At 40.2% G+C, this 22,476-nt stretch overlaps 1 protein-coding gene across 4 annotated transcripts in view; it reads left to right on the top strand.

Moving 5' to 3' along the window:
- LOC113016662 (voltage-gated inwardly rectifying potassium channel KCNH7-like) overlaps positions 1–22,476 on the top strand; it is a 73,548-nt gene that overhangs the window by 29,361 nt on the left and 21,711 nt on the right. For 2 of the 4 annotated variants that reach the window (XM_026159653.2, XM_026159652.2), the window contains exons 4-8: positions 11,249–11,728; positions 12,336–12,356; positions 13,086–13,109; positions 13,791–14,005; positions 19,843–20,268. In XM_026159653.2, coding sequence (XP_026015438.2) covers positions 11,249–11,728; positions 12,336–12,356; positions 13,086–13,109; positions 13,791–14,005; positions 19,843–20,268 — 1,166 coding nt within the window. The remainder of the gene's footprint in view (positions 1–11,248; positions 11,729–12,335; positions 12,357–13,085; positions 13,110–13,790; positions 14,006–19,842; positions 20,269–22,476) is intronic. The other 2 variants (XM_026159655.2, XM_026159656.2) reach the window with 2 other exon arrangements.

Genomic DNA, 22,476 nt, shown 5'->3' with positions numbered 1-22,476 from the left:
AAATGAGAGTGAGTCTTGATGGGCCAGATGGATGGGCCCGTGGCTGGATTGGTAAAGGGCAGAGAGCTCCAGTCCGACTCAGACGCCAGCAAGGTGGAGTACTGGTTTGGGCTGGTATCATCAAAGATGAGCTTGTGGGGCCTTTTCGGGTTGAGGATGGAGTCAAGCTCAACTCCCAGTCCTACTGCCAGTTTCTGGAAGACACCTTCTTCAAGCAGTGGTACAGGAAGAAGTCTGCATCCTTCAAGAAAACATGATTTTCATGCAGGACAATGCTCCATCACACGCGTCCAAGTACTCCACAGCGTGGCTGGCAAGAAAGGGTATAAAAGAAGAAAAACTAATGACATGGCCTCCTTGTTCACCTGATCTGAACCCCATTGAGAACCTGTGGTCCATCATCAAATGTGAGATTTACAAGGAGGGAAAACAGTACACCTCTCTGAACAGTGTCTGGGAGGCTGTGGTTGCTGCTGCACGCAATGTTGATGATGAAGAGATCAAAACACTGACAGAATCCAAGGATGGCAGGTTTTTGAGTGTCCTTGCAAAGAAAGGTGACTATATTGGTCGCTGATTTGTTTTTGTTTTGTTTTTGAATGTCAGAAATGTATATTTGTGAATGTGGAGATGTTATATTGGTTTCACTGGTAAAAATAAATAATTGAAATGGGTATATATTTGTTTTATGTTAAGTTGCCTAATAATTATGCACAATAATAGTCACCTGCACACACAGATATCCCCCTAAAATAGCTAAAACTAAAAACAAACTAAAAACTACTTCCAAAAACATTCAGCTTTGATATTAATGAGTTTTTTGGGTTCATTGAGAACATGGTTGTTGTTCAATAATAAAATTATTCCTCAAAAATACAACTTGCCTAAAAATTCTGCACTCCCTGTATGCAAATTTGTAGATGTAAATCTACTAATTTTTAGATGGGACTCTTCTTCACACACAAGTTAGTCACGGAGTTCCTCAAGGTTAAATGCTGGGACCAATACTTTTTAAAATTATTAGAAAAAACTGCATTCAATTTAATTGCTCTGCAGATATCCAGCTGTACTTATCCAGGAAGCCAAATGATACAAGTCAACTACACTCCAGGCATGTCACAGACAAAAGCCTGGATGAGCTCTGATTTCCTACTTCTAAATTCAGATAGTCACTAAATCAGACAACCTCCGTTTTAACCAGATAATTACTTTAAAGTGCATTACGTTGGCCTGCAGTAACACTGTGAAGGATCTTGTGGTATATTTTATGTCCTTCAGTATGCACATTAAACAAATATGTAGGACTGTCTTTATTCATTTCCGCAGTATTGCTGAAATTAGAAACATCCTGTTTCAGATTGATGCTAAAAAGCTAATATCAGGTCCCTCTAAAAGCTCTCTGAAAAGCTTTCAGTTGATCCAGAATACTGCAGTGAGCGTACTAACTGGGACTAAAAAGAGAGACTATATTTCTCCCATATTAGCTTCTTTCCGTTGACTCCCTGTTAAATTTAGAATCTAAGCATGTTTTAAAGATGTCATAGTGTCTTATTATCCTAACAGAGCGCTTCTCTGTCAGACTGCTGGCTTGTAGTACTTGTACTTGTAGTGCTTAGAGCTTGTAAAAGTAGAATAGGAGGCATACTCTTCAGCTATCAGGCCCCTCTACTAAGGAATCAGCTCCTATTTGGGAGACAGATACTCTCTCTACTTTTAAGATGACTCAATTTAGCACAAATGCGTTGTGTCAGAAGAAATTTTGCCTGTTTCTTGATGTTATCAGCTACCAGTTTAAATTGTATGTCATGCAGAGTGGAGTGTGAGAACTCAAATACCAGATGCAAAGACAGTCAGACTGAAATAAACAAAAAGTGAGCAACTTGTTGAAAGCTAATGACACATTTGAATAAAAATGAAAAGTAAAGTACAAAGAAAATGGCAACTACTTGAAACCTAAACTTGAAAACACACTAAGGCTAGGAAACAACAGAGCTGGGGAACAGTGGGAAGGATGAACAGCAGGGCATGGAGAACAGACTCAAGAACACTGCATGAACACATTATTCAAAATATTTTTATTGAGTATTTGTGGATGTAGTTTACAAAGAAAAAAAGAAGACGAACAAAAACACAAACTGTTTACAATGAGCACAAACACATTAGACCAATCAGGGACCAAATAGAATATTTAAATAACTAGAAAGTTAAAAAGCTCAGACACAGACGCAGAACCAAAACACTGTAATCATCTTAGTTATACTTTTATTTGGCTACTTCAGCATTTTTACACTTGATTCCCTGATTGTCTATTTATTTCTCTGTACAGGCTATATTCTTCTTTATGTATTTCTTTGTCATTCCCTTTTCAGGTGCACTTATTTCTGTTTTTCCAGACATGTTAAGCTAATCTTTGCATGTACTCTTGACTACTGCAAAAACACCTCTGGGGTACTTTTATCCCCATATTGACTGCTACATTTTCACTTTCTTTTTTTTTTTTTAAATCTTGCAACTGTACTAGCAGCAGTAATCACGAGGGCAGCTGCTGAAATTCCCAGCTAGATGGCTCCTTTGGCATGTTGACACAAGCGTTTAGCAGACACTTATGTGTTAGCCTGCTATCATTTCAAAGGTCTGGACCAATTATAGCTCAGGATGGCCTGATGAACTACTCGAGCAGTGCTGTGGGTCCCTCGGTTTCCCAGAGCTGTCGGTGTAATAGTGGATAATGTCGTTCCCCAGCTGTGCTCTTGAACGTGTTCTTGATGCCTTTTTTTTTTTTAAAGTTTTTCACTTTCCCCATTTTCTGTCTGTGACATATAAAGCAGCATCGTGAAGACCAAAGGTCACCTCAGATTAGTGTAATTGAACGAGGACTCGAACAGACTGCCTTGCTTCATGTGGCGTGTGAATGCATGTTCTTTACATACAGTTTATATACATGTTTATGTATGATACTATGACAGTGTGCATGCTTAGGCTATAGTCAAGCTTTTGTGTGCGTGTGTGTATGACAGGGGGCCATGTTTGGCTGTTGTGCATGTGACTGATAAGGCCCTCGTATTTCACTTTTCTTTTTTTTTCTTTTTTTTTTGTCCTGTTTGGATCTTTAGCCATCAGAATTGTTGTCTTAAGGCCAAGAAAGATGCCAAGCGGATTTATTTTACCAAGTGGATCATCATGGCCTTGCCATATTGGTCCATTTGATTGACCTTTATTATAATTATGTATTTATTTTATTTTCGGTTGCTACAAACGGGACAGACATGACTGGGGGATAGGACAGGGAGAAAGAATGAAAGAAAGAGAGGGAGAGAAAGAAAAACAGAGGGGACAAGCGACGGTGAGAAAGGGGGGAAGAAAGAAAGAAAAACAAACAAAACACCTGGATCACCTGGAAAGCAAACAAAAAAAGAGCAACATAATAAATACAGCACCAAGCGGACCACCTGCTTATCTGCAGTAGCAGGGAGGCCCCGCATCCCAGATCCCAATCTGACAGCCAGCACCTCCTCCCAGCCCCCCAGTTGCGAGGAGGTGCTGGCCGTCAGATTGGGATCTAACAGGCTAACAGACCCCAAACCTCCCTACGCCCGCTCATATGTAGTGTTGCTGTGTGCTGTTCTAAAGTGCATTGAAAAAACCTGCCCACAGCGCCGGCGACACAACAGCCAGAACCCAAGCCCCCAAGGCCCAGCCAGCACCCCAGACCGGGGGGGGAGCACCCCCAGACCCCCAAGCCTCCACACCCGTCCCGGACCCACCCAGGGGCAGCCAGGCTACCAGGCCAGTAACCAACGTCCGCCAGCACAGACCCTCCCCCATCTCCGGTGTACGCAGCCACAAGGAAAACACCATCTAAGAGCCACCAGAGCCCCTAACCAGGTCATGGCCACATCCCCCGGGTTAGGCCCTCCAGGGAAAACGTCCCCAGGGACTCCCCAGACGCCCTAAGGCCGTCCCTACCCCCATATCAACCACAATAGCGAAGGCAGGACCAAACCATGACCCCCCACCCCCACTTAGAAACGTATTTCACTTTTCTAAGGCCCAGTCTGAACACTATAGCAGTTCTCCCAGCTCTGTTTCCAGTCTGAATATCTAAGTGAGTGCCTCCACAGATATAGTTCAGATTTGCTTATAGGGTCAAGGCCCGATGCTGGATAGGTTTCTTTGTGCTTCGTTTATTTATCCATTTAACTCTAGAAACTCTAGAAACCTGTGTCATGTTCACAAATTATGAATAATTTTGTCAGAATTTTTCATGAAAAAACTGCTAAATATGTAATTTAAGACTGTGAGACAGACAGTGTTACTATTCTAATTAATAGCCTTACACTGCTTGTTACTGAGGAGATGATGCATGCATTGCGTTATCTAGACTCTATCTGAGGAATGCATTAGGCACTGCTTATCAATTGCCCTCTGTCAACCAGTGATGAGTCATACATTCTGCAACCGACTTGGATTGCTTTGATGCAGCAGAGAAGAGCCACTAACAGATTCACAAAATTCACACAGAAATGTGCGCAAAATGGTTCATTTCACTATGCTGTGTATTGTGTTTCTTATGAATTCATAAGTATTGTTGCAATAGTAGGGAATTCCTTCAGCACTGAGCATCACTTGGAAGATGAGAAGCAGAATAGTTGAAAATGTTGTCAGTATATTGAGAGCTGACACTATTAAAACCAGAACAAAATATGTGATCACTACAAATTTGACAGATGCAGTTCAAATTAAGTCTGCTGTGTGTGACAAATCTAAAAACTTATCCAGGTCAAATAAGCATATGTGTGCCTAAAGGTTTGTGTTCTTTACATCATCACTGGAGCTTCTTGTACTTTTGAACCAGAGGCCTATTTTATAAAATAATCAGTAGGTTCCAAGAGCAGATATCAAAATTAGAGAATGGTTAATAATTTGTAATTTTTGTCTTATGGGTGACTGTAAATGTCACATAGATAAAAGCTTTAAAAAATAACAAACAGATACTGTATTTAATTCCAAAATCAAGATTAAAGGTGTTTCATTTTCACATGAGTGCAGGTGGTGAAGACATGCAGGGCGATTTGGAGAAGGTAGTGTGTGGATTTGGTGTGCCAGGTGCTCTTCACTGCAGTGTACAAAAAGTCATTTGTTGTAACCCTGACAACCAAAACTATTATATTCATCTTCACTGAACCTGCGTAGAACTTTGTAAGTTATAAGGGGAAGCAAGGCCTCACACAGTTTTGTTGTCTTTTAAGACTGTTGGTACCTTCATTCCTATAATGTGAGATTGTCTGCTTGTGATATATTAGAACAATAAAGTAGCTCTAAAATTGTCTCACCTCTTATCTTACTTTGCCCAGGCCTATATCAGTTCTTCTTCTAAATATCCTGTCTATGCTAGGCATCTCAAGTTAGAAAAATGATGCTGCTGAAAGGTTACAATGGTTTCTGCTTGTCTCCTTACTATCTCTACATTAGACACCAGATTTTCACGTTGGACACTATTTATTTTGAGCTCTCCACTACAGCTCAGCATCTAATCTAACCACATGATGTGTTTATAACTGTAGAACAACAGGAGGTTCAGAATAGGTTTCAGGAAAAAACGAGCAAGGAATTGCAGATTTAGTGGATTGATGGCGCTATGTGTTGTCTTTAGCATTTAGTCGCACTATAGTTTTCTGTAACCAACCACACTGGCTTATGTGCATTGGGGAATGTGGTGATGAGCCTAGGAAGTGAAGAGCAGCTGGGGGAAATTATTTATGAGCTATCTTTTTCCTCAGGAGGAAAGATTCATCAAATTCCTGTTGGGGAAATGGCTTTTCAGTTTATTCAGGATTAGCCTTCAGGGCTACTAAGACTCTGTCTTAGTCTTTCTTTCTTTGCTTTCAGTGTTTCCCTCTTTACTTGTTTTTCTACCCTTGTCCACGCAGTTTAAGTAATTCGTGTACTTTATATCTGTAGCCAATTTAGAGTGACCAGTGAATATAACATATGTCTTTGGACTGCGGGAGGAACCCTGAGTACCCAGCAGGAGCCCACCCAAGGGGAACTTTCTTTCTGTGAGGTTTTATACTGATCACTGACTTCTATAGTGTTTCTATTTCAAATTCAGCCAGGGACCTTTACTGATTATCACTCTGGTATATTTTCACACGCCGATGGCAACTGCCTGACTTAAAAAATAAATAAAATAAAGCTCTTGACTATCAACTCAGGCTAATTTCCTCTGTAATAAATAAGCAGAGAGCAAAGTTGGGACCCAGCAGAAATACAAATGTTATCCTTTAGAGCAGGGGTCAGCAACCTTTAACACCCAAAGAGCCATTTGGACCCGGTTTCCACACAAAAGAAAACTCTGGGAGCCGCAAATACTTTTTGACATCTAAAATGAAGATAACACTGTATATATTGTTTATATTGGCGAGTATAGGGCTTTGGAGTTGACGTCACGCCGCAATGCATTGTGGGAGCGCGGCGCCATTTTCGGGGTCTACAAATCAAAACAAACACACTGTTGTTGTGTTGGAACGACGACTACAAGAAAGATGCTTCCGCGATTGTGACGCTTATTTTGAGCGACGAAAAATAATAAAATTTTATTTTATTTTTATATTTCAATGTCACAATAATCTTCCAATTTAGAACTACAAGTTTAAAAAGAACGAATACAAAAAATACACTTCAGCTAAATACTTGTAATATATTTTCCCAAACCACGCGGAGCTGCAGTATAAGGACTAAAGAGCCACATGCGGCTCCGCAGGTTGCCGACCCCTGCTCTAGAGCATGTGAGTAATACTAGGGCTGTGCTGGAAGTCTAGGAAAACAACTCTTAAGGTGAAAGAAATCTGCTTTCAAATCACTTAGCAAACACATTAACTGCTGTACAACTCTCTTTTTTATGTATTGTCAGCAAAAGCTCAAGAACAAAAGACAGAGACAAAAAGACACACCATCGTTTTTGTCCTGCGTTTACCACAGCATGGAGGGTTGTTGTTCTCTTTCTGCTTCTAACGTAATCTCTGAATGATGCTCACATTACATCAAGATGTTTCACTCCCCAACATGGGGATCTGAGGACCCAATTAATATTCAGTGCAAATATTACTATCTGGTATCATAGCAACAAGGGCCACTGTACTGGTTGTGTAAAGCTGCCAGTGAGATTTTGCAGGGAGGGAACGGGAGGGGTAAAGAGGGAAGAGACGCATACAGTACATGCAGTAACAGCAGTCACAAAAAGGGCAACATATCCATGAAACGTTTGGCTCTTTCAGTGCCACAATTAAATGTACATGCAATTTTCTCACCACACGCTGACTGTGTGACTGAATTACGAACTAATTTAAGGAGCTGTGGCATACATTGTCCACTTATCCTCCATGCACAATAATTGGAGGCAAGTAATATTGTTCATTATTTTCATAACGTGTCACTTTTAGCAGTCAATGTTGGCCCTTAAAATTGTGAAATGCTTCACAATTAATTGTCTAACATGTTAGTATTGTAATATTACAGTGGTGTGATTAGAAAAATAGAACTGAGCTCTCACGAAACAGACTTTTGTTCACAATCGCTTTTAAAAGACGAGAATGCTGATTCAACCTGTTTTCATCCTGATGAATATGAACGGTATCCCAGATTGGAGTTTCCAATCTGAATCTCAAATGAAATGCCGATGATCACTTCTGGCATCAGCATCTGGCTCCAGACTTAATTTAAACACACCACATTGACCCAAACAGACATTGGCATTGTGTCTAAAGTTAGTTTTTCTCTCTCCTCCCTGTCAGTCTCACCCCAGTAGAAGAAGCAGTGAGGTAGATAAAGCGACGGGCTGCTCCCTGCTAACACTCAAACATTAATTCTACTTTTCTGAATACATCCTTACCTTTTCCGCTATTTGCATATGTCGGTATGTTGTATACAATGTAGCTGTCTGCAGAAAATATACAAAGGAGACATGATAATGTGATGTGTTTACTGATTTTCACTGTGTCACCATGGCAGTAAGACTAAAGGCTGAGAGAGTATTGTTATATGCATAGCATATGTTCAGGTGACTTTGCAGTGCATACAGTATGTGAAAACCTGTAAGTCTGAGCATGTCTTATGGTGTTTGCATATAGTGTACAACCCAAGTAAATGTGTGTGTGAATGGTGTGTGTCTTTGGGGTGGGGAGCGTTACAGTAAACTTATATTGTTATACTATCATCCCTCAGAACTGCCGTATGTTTCAATATGGTCAGAAATATGACTTTTTACTATCTCTCCAGAAGCTATCAGTCACTCATTAAAGCACTCTCTGTAATCTCCTATAAGACTGACTCTTCTACACATTAGGGCTGAACGATATATCGCATTTGCGATAATATCGCGACATGATCAAGTGCAATTTTCTAACCGCAAAGGCTGCGATTATACTCTGGACATGTCCAAATTCATGGGCTGCATCCTCCTGAGGCCGCATTTGTAGACCGATTACGTCACAGCGACGCGCCGAAGGCTGTCCAAATTACTACCATATCCCAGAATTCATAGCGCGGCCCAGCCAAACTCCAGTTTCCAACAATGGCGGCCGCTACTAAGTTTTAAAATTACTCATACTAATCTTTCTGGGTCACAAAATAAACTTTTAAAATATTTTCAGGCGAGAAAGTAGTTGTGTAAACATCAAATATCTGCTCGGTTTATCAAGATATCCCATATTTACAAAAGTGCTTCGACGTTTTCAGAGGCGTCTGCTACCCACCAGCTCGACAGCTAGCCGGGAGCTCGAGGGTTACTGATGCGGCCGAGAACGGCACAACTCCCGGCACATCATTTTCAGATCACCGCGGAGTTTCGCTGCTCGGGTTAAACGTAATATATAAGTCACTTAGACAACCTAAAAATGTTATTGTTGGGCTTTTTTCAGTGTTTTGTTTGTTCATGAGTAAATCGGTTTGGCTGAGATTAAAGTTATTAGATTAGATAAAATAAAACTTTATTAATCCCCCGGGTGGGTTCCTCCTTGGTTTTCACACAGCTGACTAAACGTCAAACAGAAAACTTATTAAACAGAAGTATGAGACAGTCGAGAATTTACGCCAGTGTCTGGTTATATTTTAGATAGCAAGAAGCAGACGGCCGAGTTTATTAAACTCCACCGAGACAGCGGTGACGCTAATCAGAAGGCTAGACCGTCCAATTTCACGCCTTTAAACTTTAAAGGCGTGTTTGTGTGTGTGTTTATACAATTGCTATTATGTTTGCACTTTATGTGTAATGTTACTGACTGCAGAGATCAGTAAGATGTGTGTATTTTTTATTTATTAGTTTTATTTATTTAATATTATTTTTTAATTGAATGACTGTCTAGTAGTTCACAGATGTCGAAAAACTGAGTGTGGTAAAGCCACTGATTTTGTTTATGTATATTTCTGCAATCTGCACATTGTACTGACTTTCATTTTAATGTTTACACCAGGGTTCCTTGTCAGCACTTTATGCTCAGATGTTTGTAAGCTAAAAATAAACTATTGTGTATGTTCAAATATACTGTTGTGATTGAAGAAGTTAAATAAAAATGTCAGTCATCAATTCATGCATCACCTCATGTCATCATAACAGAGGTCTGTCTTCCAGGAAAGAACAGTTTAAAATTAATGTAATATAGTATTGGCCATACTATATGATGTATTGCTTGTCTTTGTTTAATAATACAGAAGACAAAGACCTTAAAAAATAATCGCATATCGCATCGCAATCGCAATATTGGGGCAAAAAATCGCAATTAGATTATTTTCCATAATCGTTCAGCCCTACTACACATCACACTATAGTATTTCCACAAATGTCCTCCCTTATGAATAATTGAAGGAAACTGAAGCCTGAACTTGTGCCTGAGGCAGAGCAAGCACTTGTGTTGATCTGCCAGGGTCTTTTTAAGAAAGCTGTGTTGGTAGGCTTTTCAGTGATGCTGGCAAACAAATGTGAGGTATCACCAGGGATGCTGAAGAATGTAAGCACGTATTCTTATAAACACACCGTAAAAACACCCCGCAAGGTCACAGGGGGTTGTGTCTCTCAGGGTTCATTAAAATCCACTGTATTCTCTGTTTTTATGCTATTTGGGTGTGACTACAGTCAAATAGTCTTCACACTAATTGAGTGGATCAGTTACATTAAATGTGATATCAATTGTCCTCAGGCGTTCCCTGCTTGACAGAAACAAATCTATGCAAGAATATTTTGTTCCAATCCATTAATAGAAGCTAAAGGTTAGAGATAAAATTTGCAACAATACTCATATTTTCTGGGCTATTTTTGTCACTCCCTGAAGAAAAACTCAAATTACTTTACTTTTTTAAAAGTTTTTTTTACTTTACCTTTGATCAGGTGGATAATAGATATGATTGAATGGGCAGTCCCCATTCTGTCCATAGCTAGACTGGGTTTACCTCTTGCTCAGTAATAAGAAAATGAAATCCCACAACGTGCTTACACCTTGAACACATCTCTTTTTTTTCTATGATGCGTTCATGGTGTAGATGTAAATAAAGTTTTTGTCATGGCGCTCAGCATCACGATTAAATTGAGTAAGGTTTTTTAAGTGTCAAGTAATTTCAAATGGATTTTTTCAACAGATTTAATAAATATCTACACATTTGTACATTTGGCTGGCAGAAACAAATTGTTTCTGTGCAGCATCTCACAAATAGTGTCTGCAAGCTAAATGTACAGTTGTTGTAAATATACAACACTGAAAGATGAGTGCAGATGTATGAAAGAGAGGAGCGGGGAAGCAGATGAGAGATTATTTTTAAAGGTGAGGATTACTCAGCAAGTGAAATTTGATATGCTGGAAATTTAAATCTTATTTCACTCACTGGGCCCACGTTCCCATTTGAGGTTTGACAGTGTTTTAGTAGATAAAGGTGAATGGCTTGGACATTAATTGAGCTGCGGTTTTGGAGAAGGCTTCGAAGGGGATTGGGGTATACCAGTTTTGTGTTTCAGAATAAAAGTCTTACCCTCTTTAGGGTCTTTTACTTCAATATAAAGAATCTTGAGGCAACTGTTGTTGTGATTTGGCGCTGTATAAAAACATGTGCTAATCAGAATTGAGACGCTTTGTCAGTGTTGTTATTCATATTCTTATTATAAAAAAATATTATCTTGGTGGCATAAGTGTGGAACAATATAGGAGAAACAGAGGCAGTGCGACCACTTGTTCTTATTGATTTTTCTCTTGTTTTCTGTCAGGGAAAGGGAGATTCTTTCGTTTCCGTCTCCCAGCCTTACCTCTCCTGGGAATCAGCAAGCAGTCCCTGCCCCAGGAAGACCCTGATGCCGTCATGGTAGACTCTCCTCGCTACAGTGACGGCTCAGTAGCAACACGCGACTACCAACTTCCCACCACTCGAGAGAGCTGCAGTCCCTCTTACGCCAATGACACCCGTGCCCTCATCGGCCCCAGCCACTGCTCAACCCCTGTGTCTGAGCCTTTGGACCACTCGTCGCCTAAAGGCCCCTGGGACCGGATGTACCCGGACCAGGCCGTTGCCCAGACAAAAAACCAGAGCCAAGAGGAAACGCTTATTGCAGCTCCATCAATCCCAGGCCTTACTCCAACTGCCTCCAGAGAGAGTATGTGCAGTATTCGCAGGGCCTCTTCTGTACATGACATGGAAGGCTTTGGGTCCAACTCTAAGATGGTGTTCAGGGACCGGCATGCCAGTGAAGGTAAGAGTGTCCTTTTATACATTTTCAGATATGCATCAACAGTTGCTGAACTGTATATATGGTATTACTTAATAATCACTTTGTATTTATTTTAAATGCTTTAAACTGGTAAACAAAGTTTACATTAGTTTACATTAAACTGCAAAGTGCACAGCACTGGTTGATGATGTCTTGTTTATTGATTTGTTGAATTGATGTGATATAAGAAAGAAACAAATGTAATTGATATTTTATTTACAGATCTAATCAATTACTAAGACTGTCGTCCTAAAATATCAGCTATGTGGGGTTCTAGTGAATCCTCAGTAGATGGTCACATCTATAATCTGTGGTATTGATCTTCCACCTTTTGGTCCTCATTTGGTTGAGGGTAGGAGTGACCCATACTGGTCCTGTTTCCTGCAGCTCAATCAGTCTCCTCCAATTGCCTCTAATTCCTATTTAGATACATTTAATACATCTACTTCCCTGTAATGCATTGTTCACAGGGACAGTAGCGGGTCGTTAACGGCAACCCCCATTTATCATCATAGACACCCACAAATTCTTCTCTCACCTCCACTCCCCTTTTTCTGTCTTCTCCCCCACTCTGTTGCCACCTTCACAGATAATGGTCGCAATATCAAAGGTAACTAACGGCAACCTGCTGCATTTTCAGATCGTGAATAGCAGCATGTCTAATGATACACGTGTACATGTCAAAGCCTGCTTGTTGCATGAGTTTTCCCACAAAAGGTTCATGTTGTATGCAAATGCCTCAGCAGATGACTGTGTTTGTAAGTTCTTTGGCCTCGAAAGACACTAAATGACTACACGACCTGCCTAAACCTAGCCAGCCTCTGTAAGTGCTCACTAAAAAGAAAACACAGTAACCTCTGCACATGCTTGCATGGAAGCAGCACATTAAACTTCTCTCCTGCTTGTTGTTCATTGAAGAGGATAAATTAATGCTTAAGAAATGATGCCTCCTACTGTCTTTAACCTTTGCTTTCTTGTGTGCAAGCTCTGGATCTTGTCTTTGTGAATGGAAAGAAACCTGACTGTTTACATGCTTAATTGAACTGTTGCAGTGCTATGTTGAATGCATAGTACAGTACATATTCAACCAGGTTCTTTAAAAGTCATATGCTCTTTGTAATCAAATGGAATACACATTAATAGCAACATTAGCATCATAGTCTGCCCTTTTTAATCCTCTAAAGGTTTACTGATAGAGCCCCTGTCAAGCTCTATTTACTAGTAATGCCACATTATTGATATGCTTGTACCCGAGACTACTGACCCAACGTCCCAAACACCTTTCCATAATCCCACTTTCTCCTTTACCTCCTATTTCTTCTCTCTCCTGGTTGGCTAGTATCTCGCTCCTGGATGGCTGGGGGTATGGCTTCAGCTTTTTTCTTTTCAGTTGTTTTTTTATGACGGCTTTGATGTATCCTGACTGTGGCATGTATTGAAGCTGCGCATGCACTCTTTCATCCTCAACTGTCTGTTTCTCTGTCCTTGACTCTCAATCACTGTGCTTTATGGGGTGGGCAGTGTATCCTTCCTCTGCTGGTTCACGCAGCTGAATTAGCAAACTTCTTGTTTTCACTTTTCTCACTCTCATTGGGCCACATGTCAGTTTGTTTAGCGCTATCGCACAGTTCCGTTTTTAATATGATTGTGTTCTACATACAAAGTGTTCACTGATCATACTACATAATTTTATCTATACAGTGAGTTCACTGCACTAGATTTGGCAAACTATGGGAACTTGCACTCTCTGATTGCACATTAAATCATTCTGTTTATTCACCAACAGTGTTGTTCATTATGTTTTAATGAGAGGCTCTGAAAGGCTGTACAGTTTATATTTCAGCATCTTTTGTATTCTCGGTATTGTGTTGTGGTTGAAGTCACTCCAAAACTAGGAATCACTCCATGCTCACTACCCATGTCGCAACTACTTCCAAATAAACACTACTGACAGTGCATAACAGATCAACAAGAGCCCAGCTATAAAACAAGATACGGCATCTTCTAATAATAACACCCACCCTCTGCCGTGCTCTTTTTTCAGGACCACTCAGCCAAATCAAATCAAGCCTGCTTGGCTCAACTTCCGACTCCAACCTCAACAAGTACTCCACCATCAACAAGATTCCCCTGATCACGCTCAACTTCTCAGAGGCAAACAATGATAAGAAGTGCCCCTCCCCTCCATCCTCTGAGAAAACTATCATCGCCCCAAAAGTCAAAGATCGCACTCACAATGTCACAGACAAAGTCACACAGGTAAGGACGTGAGCCAGTTTCAAGTTTGTGAATGGGGAGAAAAATTGAGGGCCTGTAATTTAGAATTACAGGCATAAAATGATCTGTTGGATCCTTAAAATAACAATAATACTACCTGTGAGACCTGCAAACGCAACAAAAATGTTTTCATTGGATTTACATCCTGTCAGCCTCATTTTCTTCACTTGTGCCTTGTGAGTTTCTATTCTTTCTATTTATTTATAGTCCTGTATTCCTATTGATAGTTGACAGTCTGTCTGATTACGTATGTTCTCTGGCTGTGTTCATCCCCTTGCCTTTGATGCCAGTGCTTTTCCACTGTGTGGTTTTCATATATTGCTCAGGCCAGTTTTAGTTTTTGGATTACCTTGTTCCTTTGGAATTATCCAACCTCAGTTAAACAGTGCTTGCTGTGTGTTTGGTCATCTGAGGACTCATGAATTTGGGTCTTCAAACTGTTATGGACAGTGCGAAGGGAATAAAACATACTACATCACTGTTTTCATTCTTGAAGAAACAAGTAGTAATTTCAAGGATTTTGCCTACATAAAATAAAAACAAATGTATCACCCAAACAAACAGAGGCAGCACTGCAATAAGAATAACAACATAAATAGGACTACTCAAAAAATCAGGAATAGACTGAAATGTCTTGGGCCCTTAGTCTGTATTTATTTGTAATGATTTTAATAATAAAGTCTGTGCAGACTGGAGAACAGTGAGATATTAGAATTCTAATATAATGTTCATCATATTATCATTTATGATCATCACAAATCAGACTTGGACAGATTGAGCACTTTATCAGCAGATTGCATGCACACTCCCAAATGCCCTCAGTCAGCATCAGGATGATTAACTGAAATTCAAGGGATCTGATACGTAAAGCATTGGAGGTGTCTATAGCCAAGTGTTCTCTTACAGCTGTCAGACAGCATCCAGAGCTCAGGCTATATTTCTAGAGTTACGAACAGTGTAAGAGGTCATTCTCACCTTTCCTGCCAGGACTGAGAGGCATGGAACTATAAGTTAATGTAGTCCTAGGAGTAGGCCAGTGCTGCTTGAAACTACTGATTAGGTCTCAGTTTTGCATTTTGCCAATTAATGGTGTAACAGATAGAGGACACAGAAACTGACCCCTGTTTGCGCTCAAAGCCAATTTCAGCTGCAGGCCTTACACTGACGCCAGAGGCAGAGGGACCACAGAATGGCACAATGTCCTCTCACACAAGTGCAAAGTAAGAGAGGGCTTAATATGGTTTTAATTGACTTGGGTAACATGTGGTAGAATACAACACCTCAGAAGAGTTGCTGCATGAGAGTGGTGAAAGCATCAAGAAGCTTCATACTTCCTAGAATATAACTGTAAAATATACTTTTCCTATCCTATCACTTTCCTTTACAGCTTAGATTGGTAAGCGGGTTTCTGGACACCTGACTTTGACAACCAAGTGACAGAAGATGTCTTGAAAGCAACTTTGAACTCATCAGAGTTTATTTGAAGTTATAATTAAAGCATCTGAACAGATACACTCTCTGTTGGCCTTGGCCACCTCACAGGTACTGCAGCCAGATGGTGGCTTCACCCAGGAAACTGATCAGCTAAAAAGGAAAGCAGACTTGCACCTCACAGGCTGTTTATTACATTTTGAACTTCTCAGTGCACGTGTGGCTAGGGCTGTGCAATATGACCAAAATCTCATACCCCGATATAAGAATTCTATCGTCCCGATAACGATATAAATCACAAAAATGTAACATTTTCTGTAAATTCTGTGAATCTCGGGCAGCTCGACTTGCGGGAAGTGTTTCCAGCTGCGCGCCATGTAGCTGGAGTCGAGTGTTTCAACCGATGCATGAAACTATACATTTTTAGACACAAGTTGTAAAGGCCGCCGTTTTCTTTGTGAGTATTTATTACACGGCGTGCTGCGGGGAAAAGCCTGTTCTAACGTTTGAGTCTAAGGTTTATTTTTTAGCACCTGGCGGCTCTTTTTTTAATTCTCATCCGTAAATAATCTGCTCTTTCACGTGATCCATTTTTTTTGGAAAAGTCTCAACAGGATCTTGAGCTTTATTGTGAAAGGTTGTTGCAAAAGTTTTGCGAGATCCCGAGTTTACAAAAGTCTGTCTTAATTTTTTTTTCTCCCATGTCCCCAGCGGGGCTCCGTAGTTGTTGCTAACCACAACGCATAAAAACATGCGCTTGTCCGTCAGTAGTGTGGTTATATAAAATATAAGAGAAAGAGAGAACTTTAAGAAATTAATATAGCCACTACAGTGACCATCAAAACGATGAAAAAATATTGCCGTAAACAGTTTATTTTGCAACACCACGAAACAAACGATAGTGTAAAATGAAACGATAGACGTTTTTATATCGTCATCCGATATATATCGTTATATCGAACAGCCCTACGTGTGGCTCATCCCCATATGAGGCTCAAATGACCGCATCTTAGCAGTTTATACTTCTTGCGGTTATCTGAGGTGGAATCTTGAGTCAAATAACGGTCTATGTACTTCTAAATGATATCTCAGTGTGCACTGTGCAGACCAGAAAAACCAGAAGAGGGGAGAGCTAATGTTTATTTGTGCTTGAGACCGAGACACACACAGAATGTGCTTTCCATTAACCAGCAAGAAAGAGTTCATTTGACCAAGTGCACATGGCTACTGTAACCAGGTTAAATAATTAAGATGGGATCATTAATTTAGAAACAGATGTCTACAACACTTTGATCTAGAACTGTCACTCTGACAAATCAACCAACTTTCTCAGGATTACCAGCAGGTTGTGGGATCATGTGAGCGATCGGGCCACAATCGTCCTCGGTACAGCAAGTGTCAGCTTTTCTCAACATTTATACTCCTTCCTAACAGAAATCATTTTACAAGAATGGGAATCTAAGGTGTTATTTCAGAGTCAACAGTAATTAAACTCTGAGTTAAAACCATCACTTTAAGCATCCAGCTTTAATGAAGTGGCAGCTTGATGAATATTAGAGCGCATTCCCTTTGCCTGTCCTTTGGTTTCTGATCGATTTCAAAGGTTATCCCATATCAGAGGGTAAAAGCGTTTAACCCTCCTCCCAGAGGGATGGGGTTTTTAATAACCAATTCAATTATTAATACCACGCCACATTGTGCTATACGTCATCCTTCTGTTCTCCGGTCCTACCTCCCCAGTTACAATGGTTAGAATAGAGGGGTGACAGGGCACCGATAGAGGAGCAATGAAAAATATGATGAATGACAAAATAAAGTCACTTAAGGCCCTCCCTTCTTGTTTCATTCTCGTGCTCACTCACATACATCACATCATAATTGTATCTTTGCCTTTGTAGTGCATGCAATTTACCTGCACACCCACCCATCAAACCTACCCCCTCTGCCATAATCAGCAGTGAAAATGAAAATTTGTAGCTATTGAAGTGTTGAACACTTAGATGAATAGCTGTACCCCTGCCTGCACCTATAATTACCTCCAAGTCACTGAGACTCTTATCTGAAAAAAGTCCCATGACGCTGCTTTAATATTCATGTTAAAAGCTATTAGGTTCTGTAGTTTATATGGTGACTGCAATAACAGAGATAATTATGTTGACATTCAGGCTTGCCGGAATGGATTATACCTCCAGTCTTGATGATACATTTTGACATTTATGCATGCTCTTATTTTTCTATATGCAGTTGATGCATCGTCATTTTATTTTGGTTTGATATGTTCAGTTTCTGTTCTTATAAACAATATTCTTACAAATAATAATAATAAAAGGTATCACTCCCTCAACTGAAGCTTCAATTTTAAGAGTTTCTGTAAACAGGCACTGGAGAAGTATTTATTTATTGGAAATCATGCCTAAAGTAATGTGCAAGATGTTCTTGTGGATGACAGATAATGGTGAAGTGCATTACATCTGAATCTATATGATGTACAGCTGCATTATTCACACAGCGATAAGTCTTTTCTTTTGAATTTTACTTGACCTAATCTAAAGAAAATATACATTTTGTTAATTCCACGGCTTTACGTATAAGGGCATTATTAAAAAGGTCCTTATCAGGTCTTACAATTTCAGATTAACAATTGATGACTTATTACATGTTGTCTTTATGATATCAAAGCCAAAATAAAACTAAGTACACCCCATGATTCAGTATCTTGTAGAACCACCTTTAGCAGCAGTTACCTGTTTACATCATTACTTTAGTTCAACGAGGTTTGTGGCCATTTGTTTTCCATGTGCTCTGTAACATTGATGTAGGCTTTAACCTTCATTTAAACATATTCCAGTATTCCTTATCTCATCTTATCCTAAATTATCTTTCATAAAATATGGCATGTCATTGCTAGGATGTTATCACTTACAGTCTAATTTCTTGGCACTCTCCCACAGATGTTGGATAATCAGGAGTTTTGTTTTGTTTTTTTCATGTGGGGTTGACAGATCACATGCACCTTCGTCTGTTTTCTTCTGTTTCTCGTAGCCTGTTTGTCTTTTTCATAGCAAATTTGATTTCAAACTTAATTAAAACTAAACTTTTTTAAAACTTGAGCCACAGTGACTTCTTTAGGATAGTGAAGATATCCCTCCTGTCATCAGAGGCTTCTTCAGTTTTAAAACAACTGATGGAGAGTCCCAGGAAATTAACCCTTAACCCTCAGACCAGAGGTGGGCAACTCCAGGCCTCAAGGGCGTCCTGCAGGTTTTAGATATCACCCTGGATCAACACACCTGAATCAAACAACTAGTTCATTACCAGGCCTCTGGAGAACTTCAAGACATGTTGAGGAGGTCATTTAGCCATTTAAATCAGCTGTGCTTGCTCAAGGACACATCTATAACCTGCAGGACACCGGCCCTCGTGGCCTGGAGTTGCCTACCCCTGCCGTAAACCAACACCTTGGGGGTGGTGCTGAGGGTCAATGACCCACTATTAATCATGCGGGTTATCACATGAACCAAGATGTGAAAAAAGGCGGGGTCATTACCCCCTCCAGAACAAAGGTGTGAAACCGCTAACATTACAAGGCATCAACCGAACCCACCGTCATATGAGCTCTAGAGGTCACCTCGATGGTTTGTCACAGTGGACGTAAATGGCCTCCTTTACTCCAAACCGTCTTTCTTCTCAGTCCAAACTGTGGACATTGTGTACTATAATTTTTAGCACACCGCTTCTTCATTTTAGCTTAATAATTATTCATCTAACTTTATATTTACCTTACTTTAAGAGCTGCTAAGGACAAGTTGATTTTTAATATGTACTGATAGTTATCACCATGACTGTATGCAATTCCACTTACTAGCATGCCCAGCAATGTAAGAGAGCAGACATGCAAACGCTTAGTGTAAATATTTTCAAATTTTCTTGTATTTAACTAAATTTCTCAAAAAACAGAGCATATTTAAGATTGTTAAGTGCATGCAGTTCTTAGATTTGTTGCACCTTCACAAAGTAGAGACTCAAAGTGGCAAATAATAAGTTCTGACTCTTAATCAAAAACAATGCTCATCCTGTATTTCCTGTGATGCAAATCTACTTACAGACTCTTTGAAATGTCCATGTAGTTAAAATTTTAATCCTTTCGCCTGACCCTTCACTCTGAAAATATTGCTGATGGTGTCGTAAAACAGAAATAGAAATTGAAAGCTTCTCCCAGGCACTGCAAAGGCAATCAGTGAAGTCCTCAATAAAAACAAATTTGCAAAGAATCTGCAAGAAAAAGCACCGTATTACACTTTTGTTTCCCAAAATGTGTGTGTATTTGAACACAGATAGTGAATGTTAAAGGCAGTAAAATTTTAAAAGTTCTCTTTGTTTTTCACTAGGTTCTTTCTCTGGGTGCCGATGTGCTTCCTGAATACAAACTCCAGACACCACGGATGGATAAGTGGACCATTCTTCACTACAGTCCATTCAAAGCAGTTTGGGACTGGCTGATCCTGCTGCTGGTCATCTACACGGCCATTTTCACCCCCTACTCTGCTGCCTTCCTCCTCAATGACATTGAGGAGCAGAGGAGACGGGAGTGTGGTTATTCCTGCTCGCCCCTCAATGTGGTTGATCTGATAGTTGACATTATGTTTATAGTGGACATCCTTATAAATTTTAGGACGACTTACGTCAACACCAATGAGGAGGTGGTCAGCCACCCAGCCAAGATCGCCATCCACTACTTTAAAGGCTGGTTCCTCATAGACATGGTGGCTGCCATCCCTTTTGACTTGCTCATCTTTGGCTCAGGATCTGATGAGGTGAGGATTTATTTCGTTTATCAGTCAGTTATCAACCAGGCAGAGTTGGAGATGATGACAGTGATGACCGAGTATCTGACTGCCTTTACAAGAAAAGCACTTGAACTCACAGAATAAATCACAACTCACTCTAAAGGTCTTTTAGAACACGAGATAACATTGGTGGGTTCATCCAACCCTATTTGTGTCCTCTCCCAGTCTCCAACCAGGGATCTTTCACCTGTTAGGCAAATGTGTTAACCACTACACATTATGGTCACTAGTATCTCAGTTCATCTTGAGGTGAATGTCGTTCAGGTGATTGAGGTTATTACAGTTCAGCAGTAACAATAGTATGTATGGTCCTTCTTCTTCTTCTTCCCTTTAGGGGTCACCACAGCAGCTCACTGGCTTTCATCTTGCCCTATCCCTAGTATCCTCCTATTTCACACAACCCTCTGCATATCCTTCAATACGTCCATGAATCTGTCTCTCTGATTTCACTCATTTCTTACTTCTTCTACTGACTTTCATTCATCTTCTCTCCAGAGCATACCTTCCTGTTATGTTTCCTCTAGATCCACAAAGACAGTGCAGCTCCTTCTGATCTTCTCCATGCTTCTCCATCAATACTCTCAAAGCAATCATCATGCCTGTTGTGCCTAACCCTAACCCCATCTCAACATGAGCCCATACACATTACACATTGATCGTTGGCCCTCTTCTTAACCTAGCTTCTACAACTCATTCTCATTGCTTCATGACTCATCAGCGTTATCCATCTGTAGTTCTTACATCACCCTCATTCTTGTAAATCGGTAAAAGATTGTATTACATGCTCTAGTTAAACAGTTCGATGCCCCACAAGTATGTTATCTGGACTAGCTGCCTTTATGCTCTTTAACCTGCTCATTTCCTCCTGACTAATCCCCTGCACTTCCAGATTCACGAACTTTCCTCCATCTTCCTCTCCTACTCATTTGCATAATTCAGCAGCTTCTTAAAGTACTCCGTCCATCTCTCAATACACACTCTTCCAATTCAATTCAATTCAATTCAATTTATTTATACAGCTCCAAATCACAACAACAGTCGCCTCAAGGTGTTTTATATTGTAAAGTAGACCCTACCCTACATACTACAGAGAAAAACCCATCAATCATATGAACCCCCTATGAGCAAGCACTTTGGGGACAGTGGGAAGGAAAAACTCCCTTTTAACAGGAAGAAACCTCCAGCAGAACCAGGCTCAGGGAGGAACGGCCATTTGCCGGGGTTGGTTGGGGATAGAGAAGTCCAAAGGGATTTTTGTACTTAATATCCTCTCTGTCCTCTTAGATACAGATCAACTCTTTGTACAGTCACATTTAAATAAGTACAGAACACATTTAAATAAACTTAATCAGTAGATTAATGAGTAGGGGGGGGGGGGGGGTCATTTTTACCTGAAATAGCTTTGTGAAACCTAAATTGAAAAGAACTCTTTTTTTACACCATGAAGCTGCTGAGCATCAGTCCTGCCTTAGTTACCCCTGTGTCATCAGGCTACACTTTGGGCAGTCTTTTTTTTTGAGATGTTATCTTGAATGCTTAGACTCCCAAACCAATCTGACACTTCGTTTTCGCATCTGCTTCCCTCCGCTCTCTTTTCATCAGAGACAGACTCTACGGCCCCAGGCCATCCAAATCTTTAAAAAGGTCTGTGCCTGCCCAACAGCTCTGCTTGCAAGTCTGAGGGAGATGGCTTAGCAAACTCCCGCTGCTGAGAACGGGGAGCAGCAGAGGACATAATTACTAGCTTGAGAATATACAAAAAAAATCAGATTAAATGAAACATTTTTTAATTATTTGCACTCCAAAATAAAATTACATACATCAAGGTTCATTTAATATTTAATAGTAAGAAAACATTTTAAAGGAAATACAATATTCCAATCCTTTACTGCCCCAAACACATGCATTTCTCTTGTTTCTAGAGCGGGTCTGATTCCCAGCCCCTTCCTTGCATTTTCAAATCAATCCAGGAGCAAATCTGGCAATGCAGTCCATTGCAATGTGTGAAAATTCCAGGTTCCACGATACGCAAAGCAATACCTTCAAAAACACACATAAAATTAGGATATATCCAGGATTAAGGTGTGTATTAAGAGCAAGGTCCTGATCTGATGTCAGCCTACTGGTTTGCCAAGTCTTTATTTACCATTAGGTGTGTGTTTCTTTGAGGAAGTA

Source organism: Astatotilapia calliptera, chromosome 23, assembly GCF_964374335.1.
Source record: "Astatotilapia calliptera chromosome 23, fAstCal68.1, whole genome shotgun sequence".
NCBI lineage: Eukaryota > Metazoa > Chordata > Actinopteri > Cichliformes > Cichlidae > Astatotilapia > Astatotilapia calliptera.
Note: the sequence above shows the minus strand (reverse complement) of the source record. Positions and strands in the feature narration are given on the sequence as shown.